The following is a 27,452-nucleotide window of genomic DNA, read 5'->3' on the forward strand; positions in this document are numbered from 1 at the left end:
TGCGTTGGACCTTGTGCGCGCACACGAGCGCAACTGCATCTAACGACGTCCCCTATATGTAGAATCAGAGAATCAGGGGACGTATTTTTGTAACGATCCGCTTCATTTTCCAGTCTTGTCATCCGTCGTGCCGAGTGGCAAGGCGTTGTTCGAGCAAGCAGGGCGTTCCAGAAATAGGGGGCCCAAAGTTAGGAATCGTTTTCGAAAGATGAAGCGCCAACAGAGACAGCACACTAAGATGCTATCAGCCAGCCGATAGCGTAAAAAAAAAGCGAGGTGTGCAAATTGATAAAAATCGAGTTTTGCGTGCCAGAATTTGATTGAGGGGATTCTCGAATAATTTTGACCACCTGGAGTTCTTTAATGTGCCCCCAGTGCACGGGACCACGGCGTTTTTGCATTTCGCCTCCATCGAAATGCGGCCACCGCGGCCGGGATTCGATCCCGCGACCTCGTGCTTAGCAGCGCAACGCCATAGCCGCTGAGCGACCGCGGCGGGTGGATTAAAGGTAGTGTCGCCATATGTGTACTCCGCTTGAAAATAATGTGGACATGTAGCCCCATCCCGCGAATGGAGCTCTTCCTATGCGGCGTGTTTCTCTTCATTACGAGGCTGGCTGCTCATTCTCCCGAGCGCCAGAGTACGCTCCATAGCCTCCTTTCGAGTATCACGTTATTTCGAAATAGAGTACATTTACGCACTCACCTGCCTTGAACGCACCTTGACATTTGAAAATTATATTTTTAAAATTATTACTCAATGCAGCTGTTTCACTCTCTACTTGTAGGTGATGACGTCTGCCGCAGTGATTATATACAAGAAATCCTGACATCGTGAAAAAATAAATACTGATAGCAGTCGTGTTTTTGAATCTTCTGCGCGTTTTATTCCTTTTGTCAGATGGGAATGCGAGGGCCAAAGCAAGAGTCCATTTGGCGTTATCCGTGTCATTTTTCCCCCTTTCTGCATAACCAAAAAGATACCGTGTTCGTCTTTAATATAAGAAAACAACAAAAAACCGACACTGCGAGAGCTTAAGATGGCAACTTTTAGTGTTAATTCCTTAAAGGGACACTAAAGGCAAATATTAAGTCAAGCTAAAGTGATAGGTTAGTGCTCGAGAATCTCTAAGGCGTCAATATTATCTTGAACAGAGCTTTAACAATCGAGATATTGAGATAAATGCAGGACCTGATTAGGGACTCCCCCGGGACATTCAAGTACTGTTGCGGCGCCTGTTTCTCGAACCTCGACCGGCGTTACTATTGGGTAGCGTGGTGTTGTCAGTGGGCAGCAGGCGTCCGGTAGACCATGGCGACCAGGCAGGGACGAGACAATTTCTAGTGCGAAACTTGCACTGTTTATTCAGTAGTTGGTGAAGGATAAGAAGAGAATGAATGAATTGCAAAAATACATTGCAAGGCCCCTTAAATAGGTCCGTTAAAATTGTAGGCGGGATATTGCTCACGTCAACGTCACGTGACATGCACGGAGTCTGGTCGGGGACAGGCGGCGGACCCCTTCTCCCAGGTGAGTTGGCACGCGTGCTTGCCTCCCCTGGAGGCAACCCCCGGGTCCTGTTTGGTTCGCGGAAAGCGTTCTCCCCTAGAGTTGGACAGTTCGTGGAAAGGGTTTTCCCCTTGGTCGCACACACAAAGGGGCCTGTCATCACTGCGAGGCGCCTGCCAGACCGGCAACCACACGAGAAAACCATGGCAAATTAGGAATCCATCGTTTCGGTTGAGCAGGATCTTTCGGGCATCCTTTTGCCCGGGGTGTTACACGCCAGCCGTAACAGTATTTGCCCGATGACAAAAGCACTCCTCAGTTCAATTCTGCCACTAGTACTCAACCATTAGTTGCAAAAACCATCCTTGTATTGTATTATAAGACAAAATAAAATGCTACTTCTCCAGTTCTATTTCATTTTTGGAAAAAGGACCTGGTTGAAATTACCCTTGACAACCACACGGGCCCTCGAAAGGTTTCATTTTCGCCCGACTCCGCTCCGCCCACGCTTGCGCGTTTCACTAGTTTCGTTACGCTGGTTGAAACTCGCGCGAACTGCAAGTAGCAGAGAACTCCATGTGATGTCGCGGGATGTCCGAATGGTCCACGCCAATAGACTAAAAAACAGCTAAAACGGCGAATCCACCGCTCTGTCTTTTGCTCTGTACCGCCGTCTGTCGGGCGCCGTTTTACTCACCGATGACAGCAAAGGGTGGTATGGCGTGCGCAACGTCACCACTCCCCTGGTTGGGTGGCGCGAGATTTGAATATTGAAAAAAGGCATTCGGACCCTTCAGATGCAATTTTCTCGTAAACTAAGTGTTTTCTTGGCGCGAAACAAGCGTTGCGAGGTTTCTTGAATGGAATTTAAACAGTCCACGTCGACTTAGTATTTGCCTTTAGTGTTGCTTTAACTTTTAGTTAAGAAGATAGCTCCTTATTTTTTAGTAAACTCCTTAACAGTTTAGAAGTTGCCAAGGATGCTTCGTTTTAGCAAGAGTTAGCTAGGGGGATGCGGACGGAAAACATGCCTTTCGCAGACAGTTACATCCTGTGCTGGTCGGCGGTTACTTGAAAAACGCGCCATATTTTTCCGCACGGTGTCTAGTATCCAAAAGGCGCGATATAGCAGTTGGTCAGACAGGCTCGCTGGAAAAAGATGGTGCACGTTATTTGACAACCCGCCGTGGTTGCTTAGTGGCTATGGTGTTGCGCTGCTAAGCACGAGGTCGCGGGTTCAAGTCCCGGCCACGGCGGCCGCATTTCGATGGGGCCGAATTGCAAAAACACCCGTGTACTTAGATTTAGGTGCGCGTTAAGGAACCCCAGGTGATCCAAATTAATCCGGAGTCCTTCACTACAGCGTGCCTCATAACCAGATCGTGGTTTTGGCACGTAAAACCTCGTGATTTTTTATTTTTTTTTAATTTGTCAGGAAATGTGAAAGAAAAGAATCCAGCAGACTTAAGCAATTCCTTTGGCAGGGGCGTAGCCGGGGGGGGGCGCTTATAAAGCTTCAGCGACCCCCTCCCCCGAAATTTTTTCGTGCTGTCGTGCGCCGCCGACCAAAACAACCCTCGACGCCGGAAATCGTTCTAGATTTTGTCTAGAATGGGTCCTTTTTATGCTCGAGAAGACATTTCAGTGCGAACATAACGAAAGCGGGCTGGATTTCGTGGTAACGTCCGTGCACCGGGAGTCACATAATGCAAGGATCCCCATCCGAGCACAAAGTTTCAAGGGCATTTTGATGGCGAACGGGCTCGTCGCGGCATCTCGTGGAGGCCGCAGAATCTACGGAGCGCATGGATTTCAATTCTGAAACTTTATGGGTGTAAAGTTCTCATAAACTTTTGATGCGAATGTGCCTCGACATTTCCAAAGTCGTGCTTTAGATTTTCAATTCCGAACCTTGTGGGTTTAATGTTGTTATAAACATTTGACGCCAAAGGTGCATTGACTTTTCTAAAGTCGTACAACGGACCATACAATGAGACAAGCGAAATCAACACACTACCAGACAAATTGACAAAGCACGCAGCGAGGTCCGATGAGACGAAGCGTTGTGGTGGTTCATTTTTGCCGTCATGTCACAGTAAATAATATCAGCATTTTTTTTCACCTGCGCCAAAGCATCCATGTCTAGACGCTAAAGCTAGCAATGGTAACTACGTTCACATTTATTTTTCTACTATGACTTTTATTCGCGAGGGTACATTGAGCCTCTTCATGTTTTTCTCGTTACCCGCGGGCTGCCGGAGCCAGCCAGAGCGCATGCGGTTTTCTCGTGTTGCCCTGACCACCGCGCGGGCGCACGCACTTCGATGCGCGTTTAATGCGCGTTCGTTTTTCTCTGGCCGAGTGGATTTTCGCCTGGCAGAGTTTTGGACGCTTTATGGCTAGCAGACGGGAAAAAGAAACAATGCATGGTCGCTCGCCGTCATCACTGCGGGGACACGAAGGATTACAACGCGTTCGCTTCAGCACAACCTCTCCGGAAAATTTTGTGTCGCCGGTGTAGGACACCGAACAATATGCCTATGGTTCTCTGTGGACCAAGCGTCTCACGTTTTCTCCGATATTCCTTCGGTAGCCACATTAGGTGCCAAAAGTAGGCATCCGATTGTGGTCAACATGCTTTCCTTGGATGGATGGATGGATGGATGGATGGATGCAAAACTTTAATGAAGGTCCTGAGGTACGCGACTCAGCGCGCTGCGGGCCGCTCCCACGTTGGGACAGTCAGGCATTGATTTCTGTGCCTCGTAACGAGGGGCAGCGCCAGAGCATATGGTCTAGGCTAGCGATGTCATTGCAGTGCCTGCAAGAACTAGTGGCATACGTGTCGGGATAAAGCTTGTGGAATAAAGCCGGGCTGGGATACAAGCCTGTTTGCAATAATCTGAGGGTCAATGCCTGCGCTCTTTTTAACTTCTTGTGTGGAAGGGGAAAGTCTCTCCTGCCGAGATAAAAGCGCTGCGCAATTTCATTGTATATGGTCGGTTGATCTCTGTTCTCCACCAATGGGGGCCAGCGTTGGAGTTCTCCATGGTCGCGGAAAGAGAGACCTCGCGCCTTGGAGTGGGCCAGCTCGTTGAGGTTTGTGGGGCCTCCCATGATGGATCCCATGTGAGCGGGGAACCACGTGAGAGTGTGGGTGGCGATGCTTTTGCCGTCGAGGATGCGACAGGCTTCCTTACTCACAGCGCCAACGCTGAAGGCGCGGATGGCTGCCCTGGAGTCACTGAAGATGTTGGCATGTTTGTCGTCCAGGAGGGCCAAGGCAATGGCCACTTGCTCGGCCGCACGCGACGACGTGCTTCGTACCGAAGTGGCGTTAATGGTCGAACCCCTGTGTTTGATCGACAGTACCGTGAAATTGTTGCTGTTGCCATACTGGGCCGCGTCAACGAAGCAGCTGCCGCCAGGGAGTTCTGTCGCGCGGCGTAGGAGCGCCACCGCCCTGGCCTTCCTTCTTTCTACGTTGCGCTGGGGATGCATATTGCGCGGGGCGGGCGATATGATGATGTTATCTTTTTGCTCTTTCGGAAGGCCCTGGTAGACGTCTTCGACAGTGGCCGGGGGGACGCCCATCTCTGTTAGGAGTCGTCTGCCTGCCCTGGTGCCGGAGAGCCTGAGAATCTGTGCCCTTTCTTGTGCTTCTGCAATTTCTTCCAGGGTATTATGAGTACCCAACTGCAGGAGTCGGTCGGTGCGTGTGTAGTTTGGTAGTCCGAGTGCGCTCTTGATCCCCCTCCTTATCATGGCATTTAGCTTGTTTCGCTCGGCCCTCTTCCAGACGTGCATTGCCGCTATACGTACGTGAAATGGCATAACAAGAAAGCGTGGACTAGCCTTATCAGATTCTCTTCGCTCAGGCCTCTCCTTCTGTTAGCTACCCGCCTGATTAGACCGATGACGCTATCCGTCTTCTTTGCTAGTTTGTGAATGGTGATGCTATTCGTGCCCGCCCCGTCGAGTGTCATTCCCAAAATTCGAATGGACGCGACTTTGGGAATGGGATCTCCGCACTTGGTGTAGAGATTAATGTCAATTTCAGTGGGGGGTTTCCAGTTCTGTGGCTTGCGGCCCTTTCTAGTTGGACTGTAGAGAAGGAGCTCTGATTTCTTTGGGCAGCACCGGAGTCCCGTGTCGGTTAGAAAGCGCTCTGTAGTGTCGACAGCTTCCTGGAGAGCGGCTTCGACTTGTCCGTCACTGCCACCCGCGCACCAGACAGTGATGTCGTCTGCGTAGATCGTGTGACCGATGTCCTGGACCTTGCCTAGGTATCTTGAGAGGTCGACCATTGCGATGTTAAAGAGGAGTGGTGAGATGACTGACCCCTGGGGGGTGCCTCTTCTGCTCAGCTCCATTTTCTCCGATTCCAAATCTCCAGCCTTGAGGATGGCGCATCGTTTGCTCAAGAAAGACCTGACGAAGGCATGGAAGGACGAGCCTAGGTCGAGTTTGGAGATGGCGTCGAGAACGAACTCGTGACGGATGTTATCAAAGGCCTTCTCCAGGTCCAAACCAAGGATGGCTCTTGTGTTCCGAGTGCAGCGTTCCAGGATTTGGATCTTGATAAGTTTCATGGCGTCCTGGGTGGAGAGGCCTGGCCTGAAACCTATCATGTTGTGAGGGAAAAGGTCGTTGGTCTCGATATACTCGGCAATTCTGTTATGGATGGCGTGCTCGGCCACCTTCCCTACACATGACGTCAGTGAGATGGGGCGGAGGTTGTCCAAGCTCGGCGGTTTACCGGGCTTTGGGATTATTATGACCTTCGCCAACTTCCATTCTTCCGGTACAATTCCCTCCTCCCAAACCCGATTTATCTCATCTGTGAGAAACTCGATCTATGCGTCCTCTAGGTTTCTGAGAGCCTTGTTGTTAATGTGATCCGGGCCGGGCGCTGACCTACCATTGAGGTCGTGTAGGGCGCGGCGGATTTCACTGACTTTGAAAGGCTCGTCCAGCGCGGAGTTCGGCTTCCCTTTGTATACTGGGTATGCCGCCTCATCGGCCACAGTTTTGAGCGGCAGGTACTTCTTAGCTAGCATCTCCAGCACGTCCTTTTCCGAAGACGAATTCTTGGCTTCGTGGAGACGACTTCTTGGCTTTAGCGAGGACACTTCTCTGGTTTGACTTGGTGCCGGAGTCATCGAGCAAGTGTTTGAGAAGATTCCACTTGCCTCCCGTGCGCATCTGCCCGTCGATTGAATTGCAAATTTCGTCCCATTGCTGCCTAGACAGGGCTTGGCAGTGCTCGTCAATCTGCTTGCTGATCTCGGCTATCTTTTTTTATGAGCTTGCGATTTAAGCGTTGGCTTTTCCACCTGTCGAGAAGTGATTGCTTGGCCTCGAGAAGGTGTGCTAGCCTGCTATCCATTTTGTCTGTCTGTAGATCCGTCTCTATGGTTTTGGTGGTGGAGCAGACATCTTGCAGAATTAGTGCGCAGCACTGGACGAGACTTTCCGCTTTCCTTCGCGTTTTTTTTCTTTTCCGTGCCCCCGCCCCACAAAAGGAAAAAAAAAAGACATTGTTGCGGCGCAGGAAATTGACGCATAGTGAAAGTTCGATTTTGTTACTTCTTTTGCGGAAAGTAATGGGCCACGGGACGCTTCACTTGCCGGATACTCTTATTATATTATTACGATAGCAATTATATAGACACTCCAGGCGCATTCCTGCCGTCGCTGTCGCCCTCATGCTCAGTATAAAGTCTAAGGGTGATAACATCGTGACCGCGCGCCGCATGCTGTATGTGCGAGTGAAAGCGTAAGGAGTCTGGAGGGGGGGTGGCATGTGTGAGCCGACTATGGTGGCTCAGTCTTGTGTGCGCAAGGGAGAAAAGCGGGGAGGAAGCGCGCCGCCTTACGTCACGCGCGATACATCAAGGGGAGTGGATAGACGGGAGGCTTTGGTCTGTGAATCTGTGGTTGCGAAACATGTTTATTTGCCTAGTTTGACGCATTATATATAGTGACTTTTTCAGATACGTAGATTTATTGGAGACTTATACGTATATTTAAATATCTTGTTGCGAGGTTTTGTGTATACGTGCAGTGAACTTTGTTTCCAGTCACACTTTTTTTGCCCTTTATCAAGCTGTATATTCGCATTTGTATATTCAATTGTATCTTCGCATTTCTGATATACGAGGGCGAGTCAAATGAAAGTGAGCCTACCCACCCTGAGCAATAATGGTTCGGTTCATTATCTGTGAGGCATGCGCGTAGCACACAGGGTCCTCTCATTTACAAAAAACTCAGTGCCATTTTACACTGTTAAGAAGGATGACCAGCGAGGCTGTATATGTGGGCCCCTTAATGGCGAACTGCACCTCCGCCGCAGGTACGTCGGCCCGGCATTGCACTATCTTCGGGATCGGGCCACGTATCGGGAGTGCTTAACGCCTGCTTCAACTCCGCCGCGGGTCGGCCTGCCATTGCACTATCTTCGGGATCGGCCCACTTATGGGGAATGCTTACCGCCTGCTTAAACACCGCCGCGGGTCGTCCCGGCATTGCACTATCTTCGTGACCGGCCCACGTATGGGGAGTGTTTAACGCCTGCTTCAACTCCGCCGCGGGTCGGCCTGCCATTGCACTATCTTCGGGATCGGCCCACATATGGGGAATGCTTAACGCCTGCTTAAACACCGCCGCGGGTCGGCCCGGCATCGCGTTATCTTCGGGATCGGCCCACGTATGGGGAATGCTTAACGCCTGCTTCAACACCGCTGCGGGTCGGCCCGGCATTGCGCTATCTTCGGGATCGGCCCACGTATGGGGAGAGTTTAACGCCTGCTTAGCCTCCGCCATGGGTCAACCCGCAATGCACTATCTCCGGGATTGGCCCACATATGGGGAGTTTTTTGCTTACAACGACACGAAAATTTCCGTGTACGGTAGAGGTATACATACAGCTTCGCTGTAAAAGGGACGCGGAGGTGGGATGATAAAGGTTCTTTTGATGTTCTCGTGCACTGGGTTGAACATGGTTGCGTGACATAATGGACACTTCCAATGTTGAACAGCGTGGTGTCGGGAGGTTTCTGATAGCTGAAGGTGTTTCCCAAAAGGTGTTTCCGAAAGGTGTTTCCCGTATGGCTGCCGTGTACGTTGAACATTGCATTTCATTGGCCACTGTGAAGCGTTCGAGCAAATGGTTCAAAGGACGTGAAAGTTGCAAAGACGAAGCAAGACTGGGCCAAAGCAACCGTGGAATCACCCTCAACACAACTGCAAAGGCCGATGAGCTGATTTGACAAGAACGGAGGATAAGCATCGATGAATTGCCAGCACGTGTGAACATCAGTCGCTGTTCAGGTCACACCATAATTCATGAACATCTCGGTTATCGGCTCCTGTGTGCGCAATGGATACCCAAGATTTCGAACCACTGCCAGAAGACGGAGAGGTTCGGCGCTGCTCTGACTCATTTGATCCGGTATCGCAATAAGGGCGACGACTTCTTGTCTGCAGTTGTCACCGGGGATGAATCATGGTGCCACTATTATGAGACTGAAACACGACGGCAATGCTCACAGGGGAAACATTCGAATTCACCACCCCCAAAGAAAGCAAAGGCAGTCATTTCTGCCGGAAAGGTGTTGTTGTTGTTGACTTTTTTTTTAGATCGTCAGAGGCCATTACTGATTGACTTTGCTAAACCTGGAGAGACTATCAATTGTTTCCGACATTGTGAAATGCCGGATCGGCTGCGTATCGCAATCAAGAACAAAAAACGTGGAAAATTAAGGAGTGGGGTCATCTTGCTCTACAATCATCATCATCATCACCAGCCTGCCTACGCCCATTGCAGGGCAAAGGCCACTCCCATATTTCTCCAACTACCCCGGTCATGTGCTAATTGTGGCCATGTTGTCCCTTCAAACTTTTTAATCTCGTCCGCCCACCTAACTTTCTACCGCCCCCTGCTACGCTTCCCATCTCTTGGAATCTAGTCAGTAACCCTTAATGACCAGGGGTTATCTTCCCTCCTCATTACATGACCTGCCCATGCCCATTTATTTTTCTTGATTTCAACTAAGATGTCATTAACTTGCGTTTGTTCCCTCACCCAATCTGCTCTTTTCTTATCCCTTAAGGTGACACCTTAAGGTTACGACAATGCCCGTCCCCAAGTCACTGATGTGGCTAATACAAAACTGGCAAAGTTCAAGTGGGAAAAGCTGCAACATCCGCCATACAGCCCATACCTGTCGCCTTGCGACTTCAGCATTTTGGAGCATCTTGAAAAACAGCTCAAGGCAACCATATATGTGTCGGACGATGAAGTAAAGCAGTCAGTCTTTTTTGCAGCAGCAACCTAAGGAGTTTTACGAGGCGGGAGTCACGCGACTCGTTAGTCAGCGAGACAAATGTCTAAATGCTCATGGAGACTACTTTTAAATAAAATACCCAGTTTGTCATATATTCGCATTGGACTTTCAGTTGACTCGCCCTCCTATATTTTGCATAATCCTGCTTTTTATATGTGCTCTCTATTGCGAGTATAATATATAACATCGGTGCAATTACAATACACGACTGCTGACAGGTGCTCCTGCGCAATACATTGGAACAAAGGACAGCGTCATTGAGATTTTCCCCTGGTCGCTGTATATGTACGAAAATGTAAACAAGGTTCTTGAATGACAAAGTTTCATTAAAATATTTGTCCCCCACTTGTTCATTTCGCGACCTTTACATTTTTCATATCAGCGGCATGCGCAGCCTTGCTGGTTTCAAACTGATATAGTTAAGTTCGTGTAATATTTTCATTAGCTATTAAATAGACAAAAAACATGGAATTGATATCATTTATTTCGGGCACAATTTTTGGGACATACGAGTGCGTTCTTTTATGAAAAAAATACATATTTTACTTGTCTTGAAGGTGCGTAGCGTTCAAGAATTCGTTTGCAGCATCTTTGGCAATGCAGTTATTATTTATGTATTTGATCCGTTGACAAATTCTATGAGGAGGAGGACGAGCTGCAATGTGAGCGAACCCCCCCGCCACCCTCCGCCCCGAACGAAATTTCTGGCTACGCCACTGTCCTTTGGCGCTGCACTCATTTACTGTGACAGCTGAATTCTCCCAGTGAAAACCATAATTTTTTATGATCATTTGCCTTTAGAACATTGCTCGTAGCCACTATGGGGGATGGGCCAAGGATCGGGCGGTTATATGCACGGGTCGCGAATTTAAAAAAAAGGCTTCAAAAGCTGAAATTGCGAGTAAAATAGTTTGTGCAATTGAGAAGCGAGACCAGATGAATGACCGATTTGCTTGCCTGCTTTTTCCTCAAATAATTTCGCTCGTCAACTACGGGGGACACTACACTCGAACAATTGAAATTACAGGCAACAACGCGCTGAAGATATAAGAGGCCGCAAAGCGTATGTGTTCTTAATTTAGCAAAAAAAAAAAAAAGAAGATGTACGGAACATTATCTATTACTTGTTAAGACATCAAATTACGTTGTTGCCTTCTTTTGTCGCTACTAGGCACCTAAACAGACTGAGCATACAATGAGCGTAGAAAACGTCGCTTTTGTGCAGGAGAGTTTTTAGGCGAGGTGGACATTACTTCACCGCTGGTGACGCGAGTTTCGGAATACTAAATAAAGAAAATTCGTTAACCTTCTTATCAGATCCTTTTGGGCAGTTTAATGGTAAAGCTGGAGGCAATCAGATTTTAATGGACCCCATTTTTTAGTATTTAATATCGCACATAATTCGAGATTCAGCATATTTGAACGCTCAGTCCAGGCAACGTTGACAGCCGAATGCGCCAGTAGCGCAGAAAAGGCAGCCCCGCTAGAGTGTACTAGATTCTAGTACACTCTAGCCCCGCTGCTACGTACGGAAACGCCACGTGACGAAGGGCGTGACGAAGTTCAAACGAGGTTTTGTCCTCTCTGTTCTAACGATTTCTGCAGCGATCATGTTTGGCAGGAAATATCCCACATCAAGAAAAACTGAGGCCGAAATTATCACAAATTTGTCAGCAATGCGGATTTGTCGGCCTTCTGCCGTATGCAGATAATTATGGCTCTCCCTGAAATTTCACAAATGTTTATGCGTCCCATCACGCCGAAGTTCGGCCTGTGTACTGAATCTTTCGGATTTGCTGGCGAACGCATATCACCTGCTTTCGGTGCACAAAAATGGTCTGCAAATAATCGACGTTGGTTCTTAGCATCATTGTGATTGAGGTATAGATGCTGCTTAGAACACTTCGAACAGCACGAGAGAAAGGAAAAAAAAAACCTTGTCAAGAGCTTCTGCGAAAATTTATATTTCGGGCTGTCCAGTCTTTCAGCCGCGCATAAAATTCGAACCGGAAAAGATTGAAGCCTCCGTTGCGCGGAATCGAACCCATAATCTCCTGCTCACAGGTGAGGCGCCATAGCAACTAAGGTATCGCGGCGGGTAACCAGGAGATATCCTTAGATTTACAAGCATTCCTCCAGCAGTACAGTCGCATTGTGGCGGGCGAGGCTCTCGCGATTTCCGTGGGCCGATCTCGGGGATGGCAGTGAAATGTGCCACAGCGTAAGTGCCACTGGGTTTTTGCTGGCTTTCAATATAACATGCTTTCTTGTTATAGATGTAAACACTAGAACACAGTCTCTTCACAACCGTCCCCTAGAGAAGTTAGTTACATCAAACAACCGTTCTCTGCAAATCATGAATGCTTCGCGTTACCTAGACGCCAACTACAGTCGAGTCGGCGAAATTTTATCTGCCGCTCCCAGGGGTGACTTCTTGGCGTCGTTTTTCTCCGAAGCATTGCTCTCGAGCTGCGTATCGCTCTTCCTGATGCCAGGAGACTAATCGGCACGCTTTTTATATTTCCTACAAACTGAAGGTTTCGTGAACTAAATGTTTAGGAAGTCGAGTCCAAGGTCTTGCACAGCGCGACTCCGCGCCTTTTTTTTTGCAAGTAATTAAGAATTCAGCTTTCATGCTGAAGACAAGTGATCAATGTTTCCACGGTACGTTACTGAATCTACGCTGCACGCGATGATGTGTTTCATGGCGCAAGGGCCAGTCATGGCCAATGAGTGCCAAGCAATGGCAGCCCCGAAAGGTGAAAAAGAATCGGCAATAAGTAAGACAACAAAATCGCAGTGAATGACTTGTTGCTCGTGTAGACTTTTTGGGCTGGTCGCATTCTTTATTTCTCAAGCACCATTCACATCCGAAACAAATAAAGGTGAACAAAAGTTGAAGCCCTTTCGAGTATTCACATTAAAACCATTGCATGAATGACAACGCGCTCGAAAGAAGAGAAATGAGCAGACGGAATCGAACCCTGCACTTCTGTTCATATAGTTGAAAAAACCTACAAATCTAGCCCAGATCTTTTCTGTCATTTGTAAGAACTTTTGTTTAGCCAAGATTCATTCAGCACTGATCGCCAGTGTTTTAATACTGATTTTCACGGTGGTGCAGAAAGTGGCAGACGGGACACATGGTATAGCACATTTGAATCTATAGCGCACGTGTTCGCAAAGGCAGAACGGAAACTATGCACTAAAAAAAAATCAGACGCTGCGTACGCGACATAAGCTTAAAATGAGCACATAACACTGAATATGGCGCGCGCGCTCTTCCGTGCGGGCGAGAAAAAAAAAAAAGCATTTGCGGAGCCACGGATGATTTGAAAGGAATGGTGACCGAAAGTCTGTAACATAGTTTCGCCTGGTGCAATCTGGAGCCAGCTGATAGCCTAAACGTTCAAGCTTACCAACCGACTGGACTGGTCAAAGTTTAAATACAGCACTGAGAGCACCGAGGCAGGAGCTGTTAGGCGCGGTTCTAAATACTTCGTGGTCATTTCCTCGTGCTTGCGCGACACGCAGCGATGGAAACCCGCAAGCACATACATTAAGAGCTAATTTTATATGCGGGAAGCTGCCATTTTTTGATGTCGTTTTGTAGGGGATGCGCAAGGGGCCCCGACGACACTAGAGTTAAAAAAGGGAGAGAAAGAAAAAAAGAGCCGCCACAGAAGGGTAAGCGGGAGTATTGTTTTAAAATGTAGGCGGCCGCTGATTGTGCACCGCGAACCATAGAGACGAGCAGCGCGCTACGAGGCACGCAGGCACGACAGTTCAAGTCTGTAGGGGCACACTTGCTCCGGAGCGTAGGCCGCCGAACGTGTTCTCGCCGCTGTAGGCGAGGTAGAGGAAGCCGTCGTCGTCGTGGTACGTGGCGTATAGGTCTCCCATGCTGAGGCTGCGGGCAACGAGAATTGCAGTAAACGACGAGCACACTTTGCCGGAAACACTTACAGACTCTGCAGAGTCAGAATATGCCACCAGACTATATGCACCGCGTTAACCTTTACTGCAGGAGCGATGCGCTAAGTAGGGGCTGGAGGCAGTGCGGCGCGAGTCAGAATTGTTGCTCTGTCCGGCTATAGTGAATGTATACATACGCTACAACCACTTTGCTGGCGTCACAGCCTTTTTGGTGGAAGTAATCGGGCGTTAACGTAGGAGACGGGGGTATTAAAGGACCTATATTTCGTGCAATGTTCCTTCTAGAAGTAGCTCGTGAAATGTCATTTATAGACTAAGAATGTGTTCCTATTCCTGTGGCCATGCGCGCCAGTATAGCACGCGCGTATGTGTGCACGCTTTGAACTTTACGGGTTCAAACGACACTCCCCTGCAGGAAAACTTGCGAGTAGCGAGCTTGCGTGGAAAAGGGGAACGTTATTCTCCAGACAACACTAGCAGGCTACCAGTGTGCTTCGAACAAGCAGTCGCGAACCGCATGCATAAGAGTTGCTCGTGTAAGCTTCAGGACGACCACCGATAAGCGCACTTTCAGAGTGTCTACCAACTGGGAAAATCGGGAAAACATAATGCTCAGGGATTTTGAATAGTATGGAAATACTCAGGGAAAACTCGGGGAATTTGTGCTTCTATCAGGGAAAATGAGCTGTAATTTTACTGAAAGGGAACGAAAGTCGCGTTAATGCTTGCTCGAGTAACAGGAATCGTAACGAATCGTCTTTGACGTCGTGTCGTCAGCTAATAATAATAATAATATTTGGGGTTTTACGTGCCAAAACCACTTTCTGATTTTGAGGCACGCCGTAGTGGAGGACTCCGGAAATTTTGACCACCTGGGGTTCTTTAACGTGCACCTAAATCTAAGCACACGGGTGTTTTCGCATTTCGCCCCCATCGAAATGCGGCCGCCGTGGCCGGGATTCGATCCCGCGACCTCGTGCTCAGCAGCCCAATTGTGTCGTCAGTTGGAGGAGTTGCCAGTGTATAGCCAACGACCGATTTTCCGGACGCCCGATAATTCAGATGGCTTCGCGGCACCACCACAAACCCATAGAGTCACTGTATAAGAACTGAAATGTCGGACGCAAAAACCCTTCGCCGTACAATTTTCCGGACTTTTTGCCTTGATCGCAGGTCTAAAACGGCATTAATCAAAGCCACCACCGCCGCCATTGATTATCTCGCCGCCTCGAACCGGCGCTCTCGCACGCAAATCCACTTAGCCACCACGGCGGCAACGCGAGGCCTAGCTGCTTTGACGTTCGCTACCAAGCTTCCTGCGGTTCAGTGCCATGTTTTTCATTGAAAGATTTCGCCGCTGTCAGCAATGGCACCGACTCCGCCTTTGTAATCCTCACGGTTGGTTTCGAAGCTCGGAAAACATGGCGCGTTGCATAATACTGGTTCCAGAATTTTAGCTTCACCTCAGTACAGCAGTGTTATGCGGTGAAGCTTAACAAGCGTAGGAAGGGGTAATTGTCACGGAACACAGTATTTATTCCTTAATTGCACACGCGCGCACCCACCGTCTCCCGTCACAGTGCGAGCACCGATATGCCTAATACGAGTACTGCCAGGCCTTCAGAGATTGTTCGGACGTGCCTGTGGCGATTTGAGCCTCTAAGGGCACTAAGAGACATGCATTATTTTTTTCGGACGCTTTCGCGGCCCCTAGGGAGTCCAAAAAACAGGACGCTCACTGTACAACTGACCAAGAGGATGTGTCAAATGATCCGCAGGGCGAACACGCGGCGGAAGGAGGACGAGTACAGAAAGGACCGAGGAAGGACGCATTGAGGAATGAACGGGAAAGTAAGCGTGCCGCCGCTTCTTTAAAGGAGCTTGAACTAAAAAAAAAAGGAGAAAGTCACCGCCCAGGCACTCCTTACAGGTGGTTAACCAGCGAAGCTGAAACGTACGGCCGCGGTGTTTATCACTGGGTTAATTCTGACAGTTCATTAAACGACGGCTTGGTAGGCTGCCGGACCCTCGGTACGCAGCTGCTGCTTGCGTTCGGCTGCACGAGCCTGTTCTTGTGTCCGGGCTGCAGCATCGGCACGGCGTAGACGAGCTCGTTCCCGGTGTTGCTGATCGAAAGCTTCCTGCTCCTAAGGAGTACGTATGACGCCTGGCCTACCCATTTCGGAGCCAGAGAGGCTGCTGCGTGCGCTTTAGGCTGAGACGGAGAGTAACGACGTGAATACTGGCGCAGCTACTCCACCACTACCTAGACAGCACAAGGCCTTTTCACTCCGATCCGTGACGTCATGTTACCTGGCCCGACTGCCATCAACACCGCCTAGATAGCACAAGGCCTGTTCACTCCGATCCGTCATGTCATGATAGTGGACCGACTGCCAAAATACAATGGGGATGCTCCCGAGTAGGCAACAGTGATTTTGACGTCGCCGCTTTCGTCACGCCAGCCTTGGCAATGAAACCTCTGGGCCAGTAGCATGACGTAGTGAATAGGCCTTGTGCTATCTAGGTGGTGTTGCTGCCACAGAATCTAATGGGGATGCTCCGGAGTAGGCAACAGTGATTTTCACCGCTTTCATCACGCCAGCCTTGTCAATTGGAATTTCGGGCCAGATATATGGCGACGTCATAAATCGGAGTAAACAGGTCTTGTGCCATCTGGGTGGGTTGGCTGATCGCGCGAATCTTTTTTTCGTGCATGCGCTTGGGGTTGGGCCGGTGGAGTTTTCGGCGTACAGGCGACCGACAGACGGACGGACGAATCGACTAGCTATATACAGCTTCGCTGTTATAACAAAGTGTTGGCTGACGCTGAGATGCAAGTGTCCCGCAGCCAAATCAAAATAAGCTCTTTAAAGTAGTGAAAAGCAACACTGAGGTGTGCGCAGGCTGAGATGAGATTGTGCGCTGCTGAGAGAGAATCTCACTTGTGACAAAGTTCGGGCCTCATACCAATTAGCTTGCCATCAGTTGATAAAGAGCTCATATTCGGTAACATTTGCTTTTGTATGCATATTTTTATTCGTATTCGAAATTGTTCGACTCGATTTTGAATGGGTTTTACCATTTTTTTCGAAGATATTTTATTCGCTGTGCATTTTCCTAACCCCTTTCTTTATGAATAAAATAGACACTACTCATTATTCAAACTGGGCTAAGTCATTTTTTTAACATGCTTACTAGAGTGACAGCATCGGGCGACATGGTGTCAGCCCGTTTTGACATAAAACAAAGTTCTGTGTTACTCAGGAAATTTTGCAAAGGCACTCGGGGAAAACCTGGAAAACTCAGGGACCTTGAAAATGCCAGCTTGGTAGACACCCTGAGCTTCTAGATTAAATGTGCAAGTTTCTTTAATTTCCTTTCTTAACCTTCAGAAAGGCATTACCAGAAAATTAGATTTTGATATGATCTTGCTCAGTACTCATTTGTGTTTTCGGGAAGCCATTTTCAAAGTAGTGGTGAGATTTATGCTGCCCGGTAGACGAAGGCACATCACTGCGGTCATCTAAAGAGATTAACGAGAACGAAATAACGTGTGTGCATAATTAGCGCATAAAATTACAACCGTTGAATTGTTTGAGAATATCGCGCCTGTTACTGCTTCGGCCAGGTGCGGTAGCTATGCACCTGCAGCGCAATGCAGCCAGCGCGTGTGCAGCTGGGCCCTTGAAGATGCTGTAGGTGATAGCGCTAAAGATTTCTAGCCACACTGCAAACTTATAACCATGCATGTAGAGGATGATCTTGTTACAAAAGCTTTACTCGAAGCCGAACATTACATCTGATGGAGGCCCTGCATCTGCCCGGAGTCGAGATTATGCAACTTATAGCTGTTTACAGTGAAACACAGACGAACGACTCGCATTCAACACGTGTGTAGCAACTCGTTCGCGGCGACCATGTAAACAACATATGTATAGCCTATCGACAGCTTCCTCGCCTGCACTCGCGCCGCTGTGAAACCGCGCTGCCAAGAAACGTCGCCGGACCACCCGCAATCAAGCTCGACACGAAAGGAAGCTCACCTAGATTGGGGCATAAGCCGGCCAACGAAGACGAAGAGTGCCTTCTCCGGCGAGAGATGGATGCGCTTGCGCACGATCCACATAAACTGCGCCACCGTGATGTCATTGGGCACCAGGAACTTCTGCTTGTCTATGGAAGGAACGTGCGAGTTGGGTGCCCGCTCGACGATCACCTGGGGGAGAGAGGAAGAGGCTGGGCCCGCTTTCGCGCAAGGCTCGGAGCCGTGGACTGCGCCGATTCGCAATCCATATGCGAGTTGTTTACGGCCACAAAATCTACCTAACTGTACAGTATTAACAGAAATCACGAAACAATATATCTGCCCTCCCGCAAAGACTTACGAAATACCGCGAGTTCGCGATATCGTACACGTATATGATACTGCCAAACCCACAAGGCTTTGTTGGGCGGACAAGCATGTTTGGAAAGCGCGGCGCAGATGGTCCCGCTTCTCTATGAGACAAGGACAAGTTGGACTTGGCTTTTGGCGCACTACAGAACAAAAAGCTCCGCATCAGCAACTTGATACCCGGTATGAAAGACTACAGCAAAAAAGGAAAAGTGTTCGGAATCCTCGTCGCTTCGAGAATTTCTGCAAAAGGCATCGAATACTATACGATTATTTAAGTAAGCAAATAGCCCGGCCTGCAATCGATGGGCGTTCATCACTCATGTGCTGTAGACGATGTCTTTTTCGACACCCCTTATTTTTATTTATTTAGGAATCCTGTAAGCCTTTACAGGCTCATACAGGAGTGGGTCACAAGCAAAACAAAACCTTGTGGGCCAAAACAGGAGAAAGCAATGAAATGCAGTAATTATTACTATGCAAACAAATAAGATGCAAACATATCGAACAGATCAAAGAAAACAGTGAAAGGCAGATAATACAGGCAAGGGGGAAGAGCTGCGAAAAGTGCAGGCGAACAATCAAAACAGCTGCGCAGCACAACGCCGTAGCAGAGCACTAAACTGCAGGCAGACCTACTCATAAAAAAGTGCACGTATTTTGATTTCAAATTGTTCGATAGAGTCAACATGCGCGACTACTTCTGGCAAATGGTTCCAGGCTTCAATTGCAAAAGGAAAAAAAAAAGAACATTTAAAAGTGCTGCAGCGCGCAGAAAAATGTCTTATGCACTTATGATGTGTTCTTTCAGAATGTTGGAAGGGTGGCCTGACGTACTTATTGTCTATGTTTATGCCCCCGTGATAAAGAAGGAAAAGAAACTTGATGGCAGCTATACGCCGTCCTGATATTAGAGTCGGGATGTCTGCTTGTTCACGTAAAGCAGTGACGCTGGCATACTCAGGTATCGGCTGAACGAGGGTTTTTATACGCAGTTAATTTGACATGGGATGGTGCTGTAACCAATTTTCGATGCAAGAAATTTAGTGGCCTGAATGTCTTTGCACATGTATTATCAATGTGAGTGTCCCATTTGAGTGAGCTCGAGAATGTCACACCCAAATATTTATAATATCTGATATTATTGCTGTGCCCCTTATATTGTAAGTGAATATGTCAGGTACCTTTTTATGTGTAAAAGTGGTGCATGTTTTACTGATGTTGAACTTCATTCTCCACCCTCCACACCAATTTGAAATGCTGGTTATTCTGTTTATTAAGATGTTTAGTTTAATTTGATCGTCCAGGGACCGAACAGTTGTGTAGCCAACACAATCATCTGCGAAAAGACTTACTGTTACGTTAGGCTCAACACATGATGAGATGTCGATGTACACAAGAGCAATGGCCCCAGCACGGACCCTTGTGGCACACCAGAAAAAAACCTCAAGGCTCTCAGACTCAGCATTGTTTACCGATACATATTGTTATCTGAGAGAGAAGACGCTATCCATGCAACAGTGTTAGATTCAATGCCAATTAGTTTACGTTTTTCAATCAGTTCAGTGAGCTACGCGATCAAAGGCTTTGGAGAAATCTACGAATATGGCGTCGCCTTGAAGCCCGGAATTGATTATCTCTGCGAAGTGATGAGAAATTTCCAATAGCTGTGTTATCGTGGAAATACCCTTCCTGAAACCATGCTGTTTTGGGTATATCAAGTTATTGCTTTCTAGCTAATACTGGATTTGTTAATATGCTCCATTAATTTGCAGCAGAAGCAGCTTGTTAGAGAAATCGATCGGTATGTGTCTACATGCAACCTATTGCCACCTTTATGAATCGGGATTGCTTTTGCAACGAGCCAGTCTGAAGATAATGCAGCTGCTTGAAGCGACACCGTAAAAATCATGTGTAAGAACGGGGCTAGTTGGGCAGCATATCGTTTTATAAACTCATTGGAAATGTTATCAGGCCCGGACGTTTTTTTGTGTGCGTCAATGTTCAAGAGCAGGTTCGGTATACCTGGCTCATTTATAACGAGAGCGGGTATCACTGGATCAGATGCAAACGAAACGTCGCTTGGACGGGAAGAGCGTGTGAACACAGATTGGAAATGGGCATTGAAAGCGCTAGCATTAGCGTGTGCATCATGTGTGAGAGATCCCGCGATTTCAGTTTGAACTATGGGGTTTTCAGGTTTTGACAGATAGAGTCACTTTTTTGCGGCTGATTGTGCATTAAGTTCTTCAGAGTATTGGAGAAAAAGTTCCCGCCTTTTTTAATTCTAACTTTAACGCACGTGACAGACGCGCGATTGCCAATGAATTTTGTTTTTTCCTGCGCATCCTTTGCAATTTTCTCGAAAATAAAATTGCAAAGCGTATTTGCAGCGTATCGTAGGCGAAGCGGCACATCTAAACAAAAGACCTGCAGCAGACCACGGAGACAAACGCGCCTCACAGCCCAGATGGCGGAGAAACGCGTTACAGCCGACACCACCGACCGCATCATCTAAACCTGGGAAAACGGCCGGCAGGATATACCGCTTAATCGCGCACGGTTCCTGCGGAAACGAAGACACTTCTGCAAATGACATTCAGCTGGCCGTTTCGCAGTATGCAAGTGTCCATGGGCGCAGCAATTTGTGTGACTACGTATATATTAGCGCAAACTATATGTAGGTATCACTATTATATACTTTTCATGATAAATTTGGTGCCCTCAGGTGAATCAACAGGCACTTACCAAAGGACCAGGAGCTTTCACAACTTCCTTATGCTAGAAACATGCCGAGAGCTGCAGTTTAATTGAAGAAATGATCAGCCGCCCTGTTACGTCTTCACAGAAAGCTTACCGAATAATGGGGATGTTCCGAGACAAGTTTAAAAAAGAACGGGCGCGGAAAGCTTTTTTTCTTTCTAGCTTCACTCATATGCAGACGACACGATCAGCCTTCCTAAGCGCTTTCGAAACGAAGTTCTGGGCAAGCCAGTGCATGATTGAGATTTCAAGCTCGTGACTAGCCGAGGAAGAGTTAGGATGATAGCGTCACCAAGTCGACGAAGATACCTCACGGTCAAAGGCATGTTCGTATTTTCCCTCTGGCTAATAGCGCTCGGGCCTAAAAACGCGGGGCGCCACTAAAGGCCGGCTTACTTTTTTTTTGTCGTCTGCTTTGATGTACCCTTTCATGCCTATGCATAGAGAAGTCGCAATACGTCGTACTTTAGGTCACGCCAACCACACGTACGAATTCCGAACAGCTGGAAAGAGAACATTCGCTTAAATGAAGTTCGCTGCCCTAGACGTTGCACAAGCATATACCATATTTCGAACGTTCTTGGGCCTGGCCACAGCTGACTCCGAGCATGTCAGTATGCCAAGAAGAAATTGAGGCTATACTCTTCTGTACCCTCTATGTCACGCCAGCAGTGCCACACTACACAACGCTTGCGTGCAACAGCTAAGTATAGCAGCAGTGGTCACGCGCTTCCTCAAAGGCGCTGTGTTCAGAGGTGCAAGGAGCAGTGTGTATTTCATTGCAGCGGTACTTACAGGAATGCGTTGCGGGTACTTCTGGAGGATAGCGTCCGCCTCTTGCTTCCTCTGCTCTAAAAAAAAGTAAGAGCAGCGATTTTGTCAGTATCAGTGCGAGGAAAGAAAACCATTGCAAGAAGCCCTGAAATTTGGTCGATAGTCGACACGGAACAGTTACGCCAGCGCACTTTTAACGAAAAATAAAATTGTTGAAGCAGTCCGATCTCATCCCTTATAGCGTATGCGGGAAGTTCATTTTTCGCATCTGGTTAACCTCCCTTTGCTTTCATTCTCTCTTTTTTTTTTAGGAGGCTTATATTTTGGACATCCCTTTTAACCGAAATGGCTGCTCTGGCCTGGGTACCCGTTCTGCTAATTTTGTTGGAGTTTTAAAAGTAAGACACACCATAGCCTTAACATTAAGGGAAGAAACGAAACAGCGAGAAAAAAATGCAGGGCTGCACGTATAGCAAGCACGTAAGCTTGCTGTACGGCTTGTGGGCTTGCCTGAAGGGCTCTTGACCTCCAGCCACATGCGAATGGGCCGCGCCCGCTATCGCAGCAGCGACGACAGCAGGAGTCGACACAAGGGCGAGGCCACGAAATGTCGCCGGGATGCGTAACTGTTGCCATTCAACGTCCGCTCACATTGTGCTGCCATAACCAACGAGCGCTCCGTGGTAGGAAACGGCAAACAACAATCATTGGACAAATAATTACCTACGAAGAAGTCGTCCGTTTCCAGCTGCTCCGAGCGCATACGCTCGACGTCGTGTTTCAATATGCTACTAGAGCGCTGCATTGTACGCTTTATCGGCCTTATCGGCGTTCTCAATATCGAAAGGACGGCACGCGTAACCACGCTCTGAGCAGCTGCATACGCTGCTCAGCTGCATCGGCGCGAATTTGTGCGGACCTAATATACTGCCGACGGTGCCGTAGCAGATACCCGAGTTTAGCTTAACAGGCCTCGACATCATGACGCTTTGCAAAGCTGATTATTGAAGCATACTCGCTGGGTACATCTAATATACAGATACCCGTTTCGGCATGCGCGCTACATATTACGTGGCCTACTGTAGGTTTATTTTTCTGTGTGCGCGTATGTGCGTACACACGGTATCTCATTGAAATGGCTGCGTTGTACGCTCGTGTGAGGAAATGCGCAATTCCGATTGCTGCGCTGTCAAAAAGCAACAACAAATTTTCAGACGGATGACCTCGGGGCTTTTTTCGTAGCAGCGGCCAACGCATACAGCTGTTCCGAATGACTAGAGATCGAAGGGCGAAAGAAGGCCTCAAATGTGTAGAAGCTTTCAACCGAATCACCTTTCCCCCGCTTTTTTTTTCTCCTATTTACCTATTTTTACGCTTTTATTTCAGCGCAGGATAGCCAATGGGTATTTACAGACTAGCCTTTCTGGCTTTTTCTTCCAATGAAATACGTCACCTTGATGCTCAGCTAAGCGAATTACGTAGATCATACTGAAAACATCTGATGTTTCACACTTGTCTACGGTATGGTTTGTGCGATGAGAAATTACCCGTCCTCGCAACGCACATATACGTGAGCTACATGAACTGGCGCCCACGTAACGCCTTTACGAGTGGCAAAAGCTCTACAAACGAGACAAGGAAAGCAAAGCGAGCGTCGCCATCATTTTTTAGAAAACGCTGCGAAGACACGTATACGGGGCTACATCGCCGACATGTAGCCATACCACGCAGCAGTTTGTCAATTTGGATGATTGGTGCTACACAGTGGCGTTAGTGATGTCGCAGAGAAAGAGCACGAACTAAACACGGGAGAAGGAAAATCCGTTCCGTGCGCAGCCAGAATGCATGAGAAAATGAAGCTCTTGTGCACGACAATCTTCGTCCTCTACATTCTCTTGCTCTCTACGTTTCTTTGCACTTTTTATCACGCTTCTTTCACTTCGAGAATAGCTCCGTTCACGAACTGCTAAAGTGGCGCAGCGATAGTAGCACCCTTGGCAGTTATCTTTCCTTAAATCACTTTCGGTGTCAATATAAACTACACCTTGTGCTCGAAGTAATGCTTTTGTAGGCTAAGAGAATGTATCAGTAACCGTATGACCCAGAGGCTCCTTATGCGTCACAGCCGTGAAGACAGCACATAGGAAAAAATTCATAATAGCGCAAGAAGTTTGGCAGTAGTACCACCTGTTTTAAGCGCCACATTTGCCTGGCAAGCTGCTCGTGTATGTGTGGTGCTCCGACAATATGCAAACCCTCCAAGACACTCGCGAAATGCGCAAGAGGTTGAGCGGTGCTTTCTTCCAGCCACCCTCGGTGCAACAAACTGAGCTGCCGATGACATGCATTGCAAACGTGTGATGACACTATATCAGCCCCAGTTATCGTCGGTCGAGACGCGCTATGAGATATGCAAGGTTTAAAAAAAAAATGGTGGTATTTTGTTTTGTTCTCCGGTGAAGTTCTCATATCTTGGTTTGTAGGTCACGGTGCAATAATGGAATCAGTCATTAACCTTGACAGAGCCCTCCGGAAAGACAGCGCAATAACCAAACAGCAGCTGAATGAGCAGTTTCACGCACAAAAGCAACGGCTGGGCTGCGAGGGGCAAAGCGGAGCGAAGCGCTTCGTGGGTGCACCGGACATCGCGTGCCGCTCAAGCGTATAAACAATTTCCACATTCACCTCCCGCGCGCGAGCGCTGCAGGACACTCACGACGGGCTGCGATTGCCAGGCTGCCGCATCGAAGAGTCCGCGAAAAGAAAATCGAGTGGAATGTAGCCCTTACCGCTGAATCACTTGCATTGCAAAAATTTACTGTCAATGTCGTCATCGTCTCTAACCAAGAGTTCTCTTCTCCCTTGCCCTGTGCAAAGTTAGCACGAGCTCAGGCCGACCTCCCCGCCTTTCAGCAAACGCTGGATGTTTCCGCGGACTGCCGAAAAGTGTGGAGCAGAGAATCTCTTCTGTAACACGTACGCCATTCACGCCTGCGGACATCAGAAATTCGCTGTTACTCAAGGGACGAACTGCATTAGTTCACCAATGAAAATGTTTAGAGGGCACGCCCGCAGAATTGGAGACATTCATTAGAGAAAACGTATCGATAAACTACAGGCACATGTCACGATATATCCGTTCTCGTAACGCACGGCAAGTGCATTGGTAACCTAGTTTCTCGAAAACACTGTCCTGTATGGTCCGTCACAAGGCAGAAGTGAAACACCAATGCATTTTGCCGCAGATTTCGAGCCCAGATGTGTAGACAAATGAAAGTGGTGAGTTTATAGCGCACCGAAGCTGCACAGTGGATTATGAGGGACGCTGCAGTGATGGGATGGAATATGTTGACCATCTAGGGGATCTTTGACGTGCACCAAAGCGCACAAACATTTGTGGATTCCGCCAGCACCGAACTGCGGCCACCGCGGCCGGGAATTGAACCTGCAATATCGTGCTGCTGTAGCGGAGCGCCATAACCACTGAGGCAGAGTGAAACGCGAATCCGAAAGTTAAAAAAAACAAAAACAAAACGATGAATGGCAGTGAATATCACGTAATAACTACGCCATCAGTAACAAGGTACTTCCTAATGCCTGCCGGCGTGAATAACATGCCTCAGAAGAAATATTCTCTACAGCAGTGACTTGACATTTTTAGCAGTCTCTGCAGAAACAATAGGCATATTGTAGGTTTCTTTTACGAACTGCAATTTTATATACATCTGGTTCCTTGACAGAGTATATTGCAACACCGGGAGAAAGCAAAGCGTTAATCGCATCGCTACGGGACGACGAGCTGGTTTGAAACGGGCCGCGCCTAGTACTGTGAGAATGACTAAGGGGATTATGTGAAGGAGCGAGGACGACACGGACAAACGCAAACAAAGATATCTTCGTCCCTTGTCTCTCACGTAGTCCCGCGAGATTATTTTTCATCTTTGGAGCGAAGCTGTTCCCTAGCGGTGGTCTCGAATGTAACCGCGTCTGCGACGCTCCAGCGAGAAATTGGTTGGTGCTCAAGTCCGTACAGATGCTTTTCGTCGGAGCACCCGAGCGCGGCGCTGCACAGAAAGGATAATAGCACAGCATCTTCGCAGAACAAGGCACCGGAAAATGAATACAGTGCGATTGCCATGTAGACGTCCACTTCTCACAAGCACTCTCCCTCGTGCCAAGAAGCACCGCAAAAATATCCCGTTCATTGCTTGGCAGTGGACCGCTCAAAGCTTTCTAGACAGGAACGTTTATTCACGACTAGGGGGCGTGGGCAGTTACTTGGCTTGGCAGTGCCTGCGCGCCGCACTACTTATCCAGGAAGCGTCTGGATGACGCGACTGAAGGCTACTTTCTTTTAAAAAGCCGCCGGTGGCATTAGACATAACTTGCACATAGCTTGCACGTGCTTGCAACCGACCACTTTACGGCGAGCCGCACGAACACAAAATTCGGTTAGCCCATTCTGGTTACGTTGTAGGAGGCGTGATCACATATGCGTTCTTAAGGACTACACCACGATACAAGAGGGTAGCTTGCGCGTGCTATTCAGGAAGGAAAGACAGAACCTGTTGCACTTTAAGAGCTGGATGAATACGACCAAAGTGTAACTCTCTCGCTCAACTTCCAACTTTATTCATTCTTCTAGTATACACTAGAAACGTCCTCCTGGGCTAAAAGCTGCCACAAGCAGCTTGACTGGACTAAGGCAGCCACGACTAAAGACCACGGCAACGCAGAATCCGAGCTGAGGCTATGTAGTACACAAAGCACGCCAGTATAGTCTCGTGTTGCAGAGCTAAAGATGACGTGAGTTTGAAAGACCAGCATACGTATCCGAAGAGCAGATCCGGCGGTGCTAAAATGTTGGCGCACGCCCAAAACAACATAGGAACACGAAGTCCCGAGCCTGAGACGTTGCGAAGCGGCGCTGGCGAGCACTGCTTCGCACGTTCACGGTCGGCGCCCGGGGCGCGCGCTCTCACCTGGCGTGTACTGCTGCTTGAAGCGGAACCGTATGCCGTCCTCAGCTGTGGCTCCCGCCCGTCGCATTGCTGTGCGCTCAGTGAGCGGCTCCCGTCCACCGCCGTCGTCGTCGTGGGCACGCAGGGTTATCTGACGGCGATCGCTTGTATTGTTCGTCTCGGCCGCGCCGACCGCTGATAGTGGCTTTGTTTCTCACCACCCCAGAACACAGACTGGAAACTTCTTACGCCGACCAGCGGCTGAATCACAAAACGAACAAAACAAGCCAGCGGTAAACGGAACGAGCCTCGCAGGAGCGCTCACTTCTGGCTGTGGTTCCGGCTTGTCTGCCAGAATTGCGGCGCCTATTCTCTCCGTTGGCGTTGTCATCGGCACGAGCAACTCTGTCATTATATTTGCGTATTGCGGAAATGCGTATCGTTCTTTTTTTATCTTTTAAATCACGCACGTCACACTGAGTGACTACTGGAAACTAAAGCGTGAGCGTGTGCAGGAGCTACTTCACTGCCCCCTTGTTTGACTGGCGGCGTGCGCAGGTCAGGAAACAGGAATGACGACATGCGCAAATGAAACACTTTCTAGTGCTAGAACGAGGAATATTACGAAAGTAAGTTTCGCCAATTTTTTTGAAAGAGAATATGGTACGCCAGGTGTAAAAAAAAACAATCACCATAAGAATCCACACGCCCATTGCTGGTTCAACGACGGAAGGAACGTGAGCGGAGGAGGAACGACGCATGCG

General features: G+C 48.5%; 1 protein-coding gene across 3 annotated transcripts; it reads right to left on the bottom strand.

The window, feature by feature from the left end:
* Positions 1-12,680: 12,680 nt before the first annotated feature.
* Positions 12,681-27,202, bottom strand: LOC142589955 (gamma-aminobutyric acid receptor-associated protein-like 2). Of its 3 annotated transcripts, none has more exons than XM_075701703.1 (4): positions 26,710-27,202; positions 21,749-21,804; positions 17,841-18,013; positions 12,681-13,768 (listed from the first exon to the last, which is right to left on the bottom strand). In XM_075701703.1, exons 1-4 carry the CDS (start codon positions 26,774-26,776, stop codon positions 13,645-13,647), a joined length of 420 nt encoding a protein of 139 aa, XP_075557818.1. In that variant the 5' UTR covers positions 26,777-27,202; the 3' UTR covers positions 12,681-13,644. The 3 variants fall into 3 exon arrangements, with proteins under 3 accessions (XP_075557818.1, XP_075557808.1, XP_075557827.1); XM_075701693.1 differs by lacking the exon at positions 26,710-27,202 and adding an exon at positions 22,451-22,547; XM_075701712.1 differs by lacking the exon at positions 26,710-27,202 and adding an exon at positions 22,238-22,429.
* Between the last annotated feature and the right edge of the window lie 250 nt (positions 27,203-27,452).

This window comes from Dermacentor variabilis, chromosome 1 (assembly GCF_050947875.1).
Source record: "Dermacentor variabilis isolate Ectoservices chromosome 1, ASM5094787v1, whole genome shotgun sequence".
Classification (NCBI taxonomy): Eukaryota; Metazoa; Arthropoda; class Arachnida; order Ixodida; family Ixodidae; genus Dermacentor; species Dermacentor variabilis.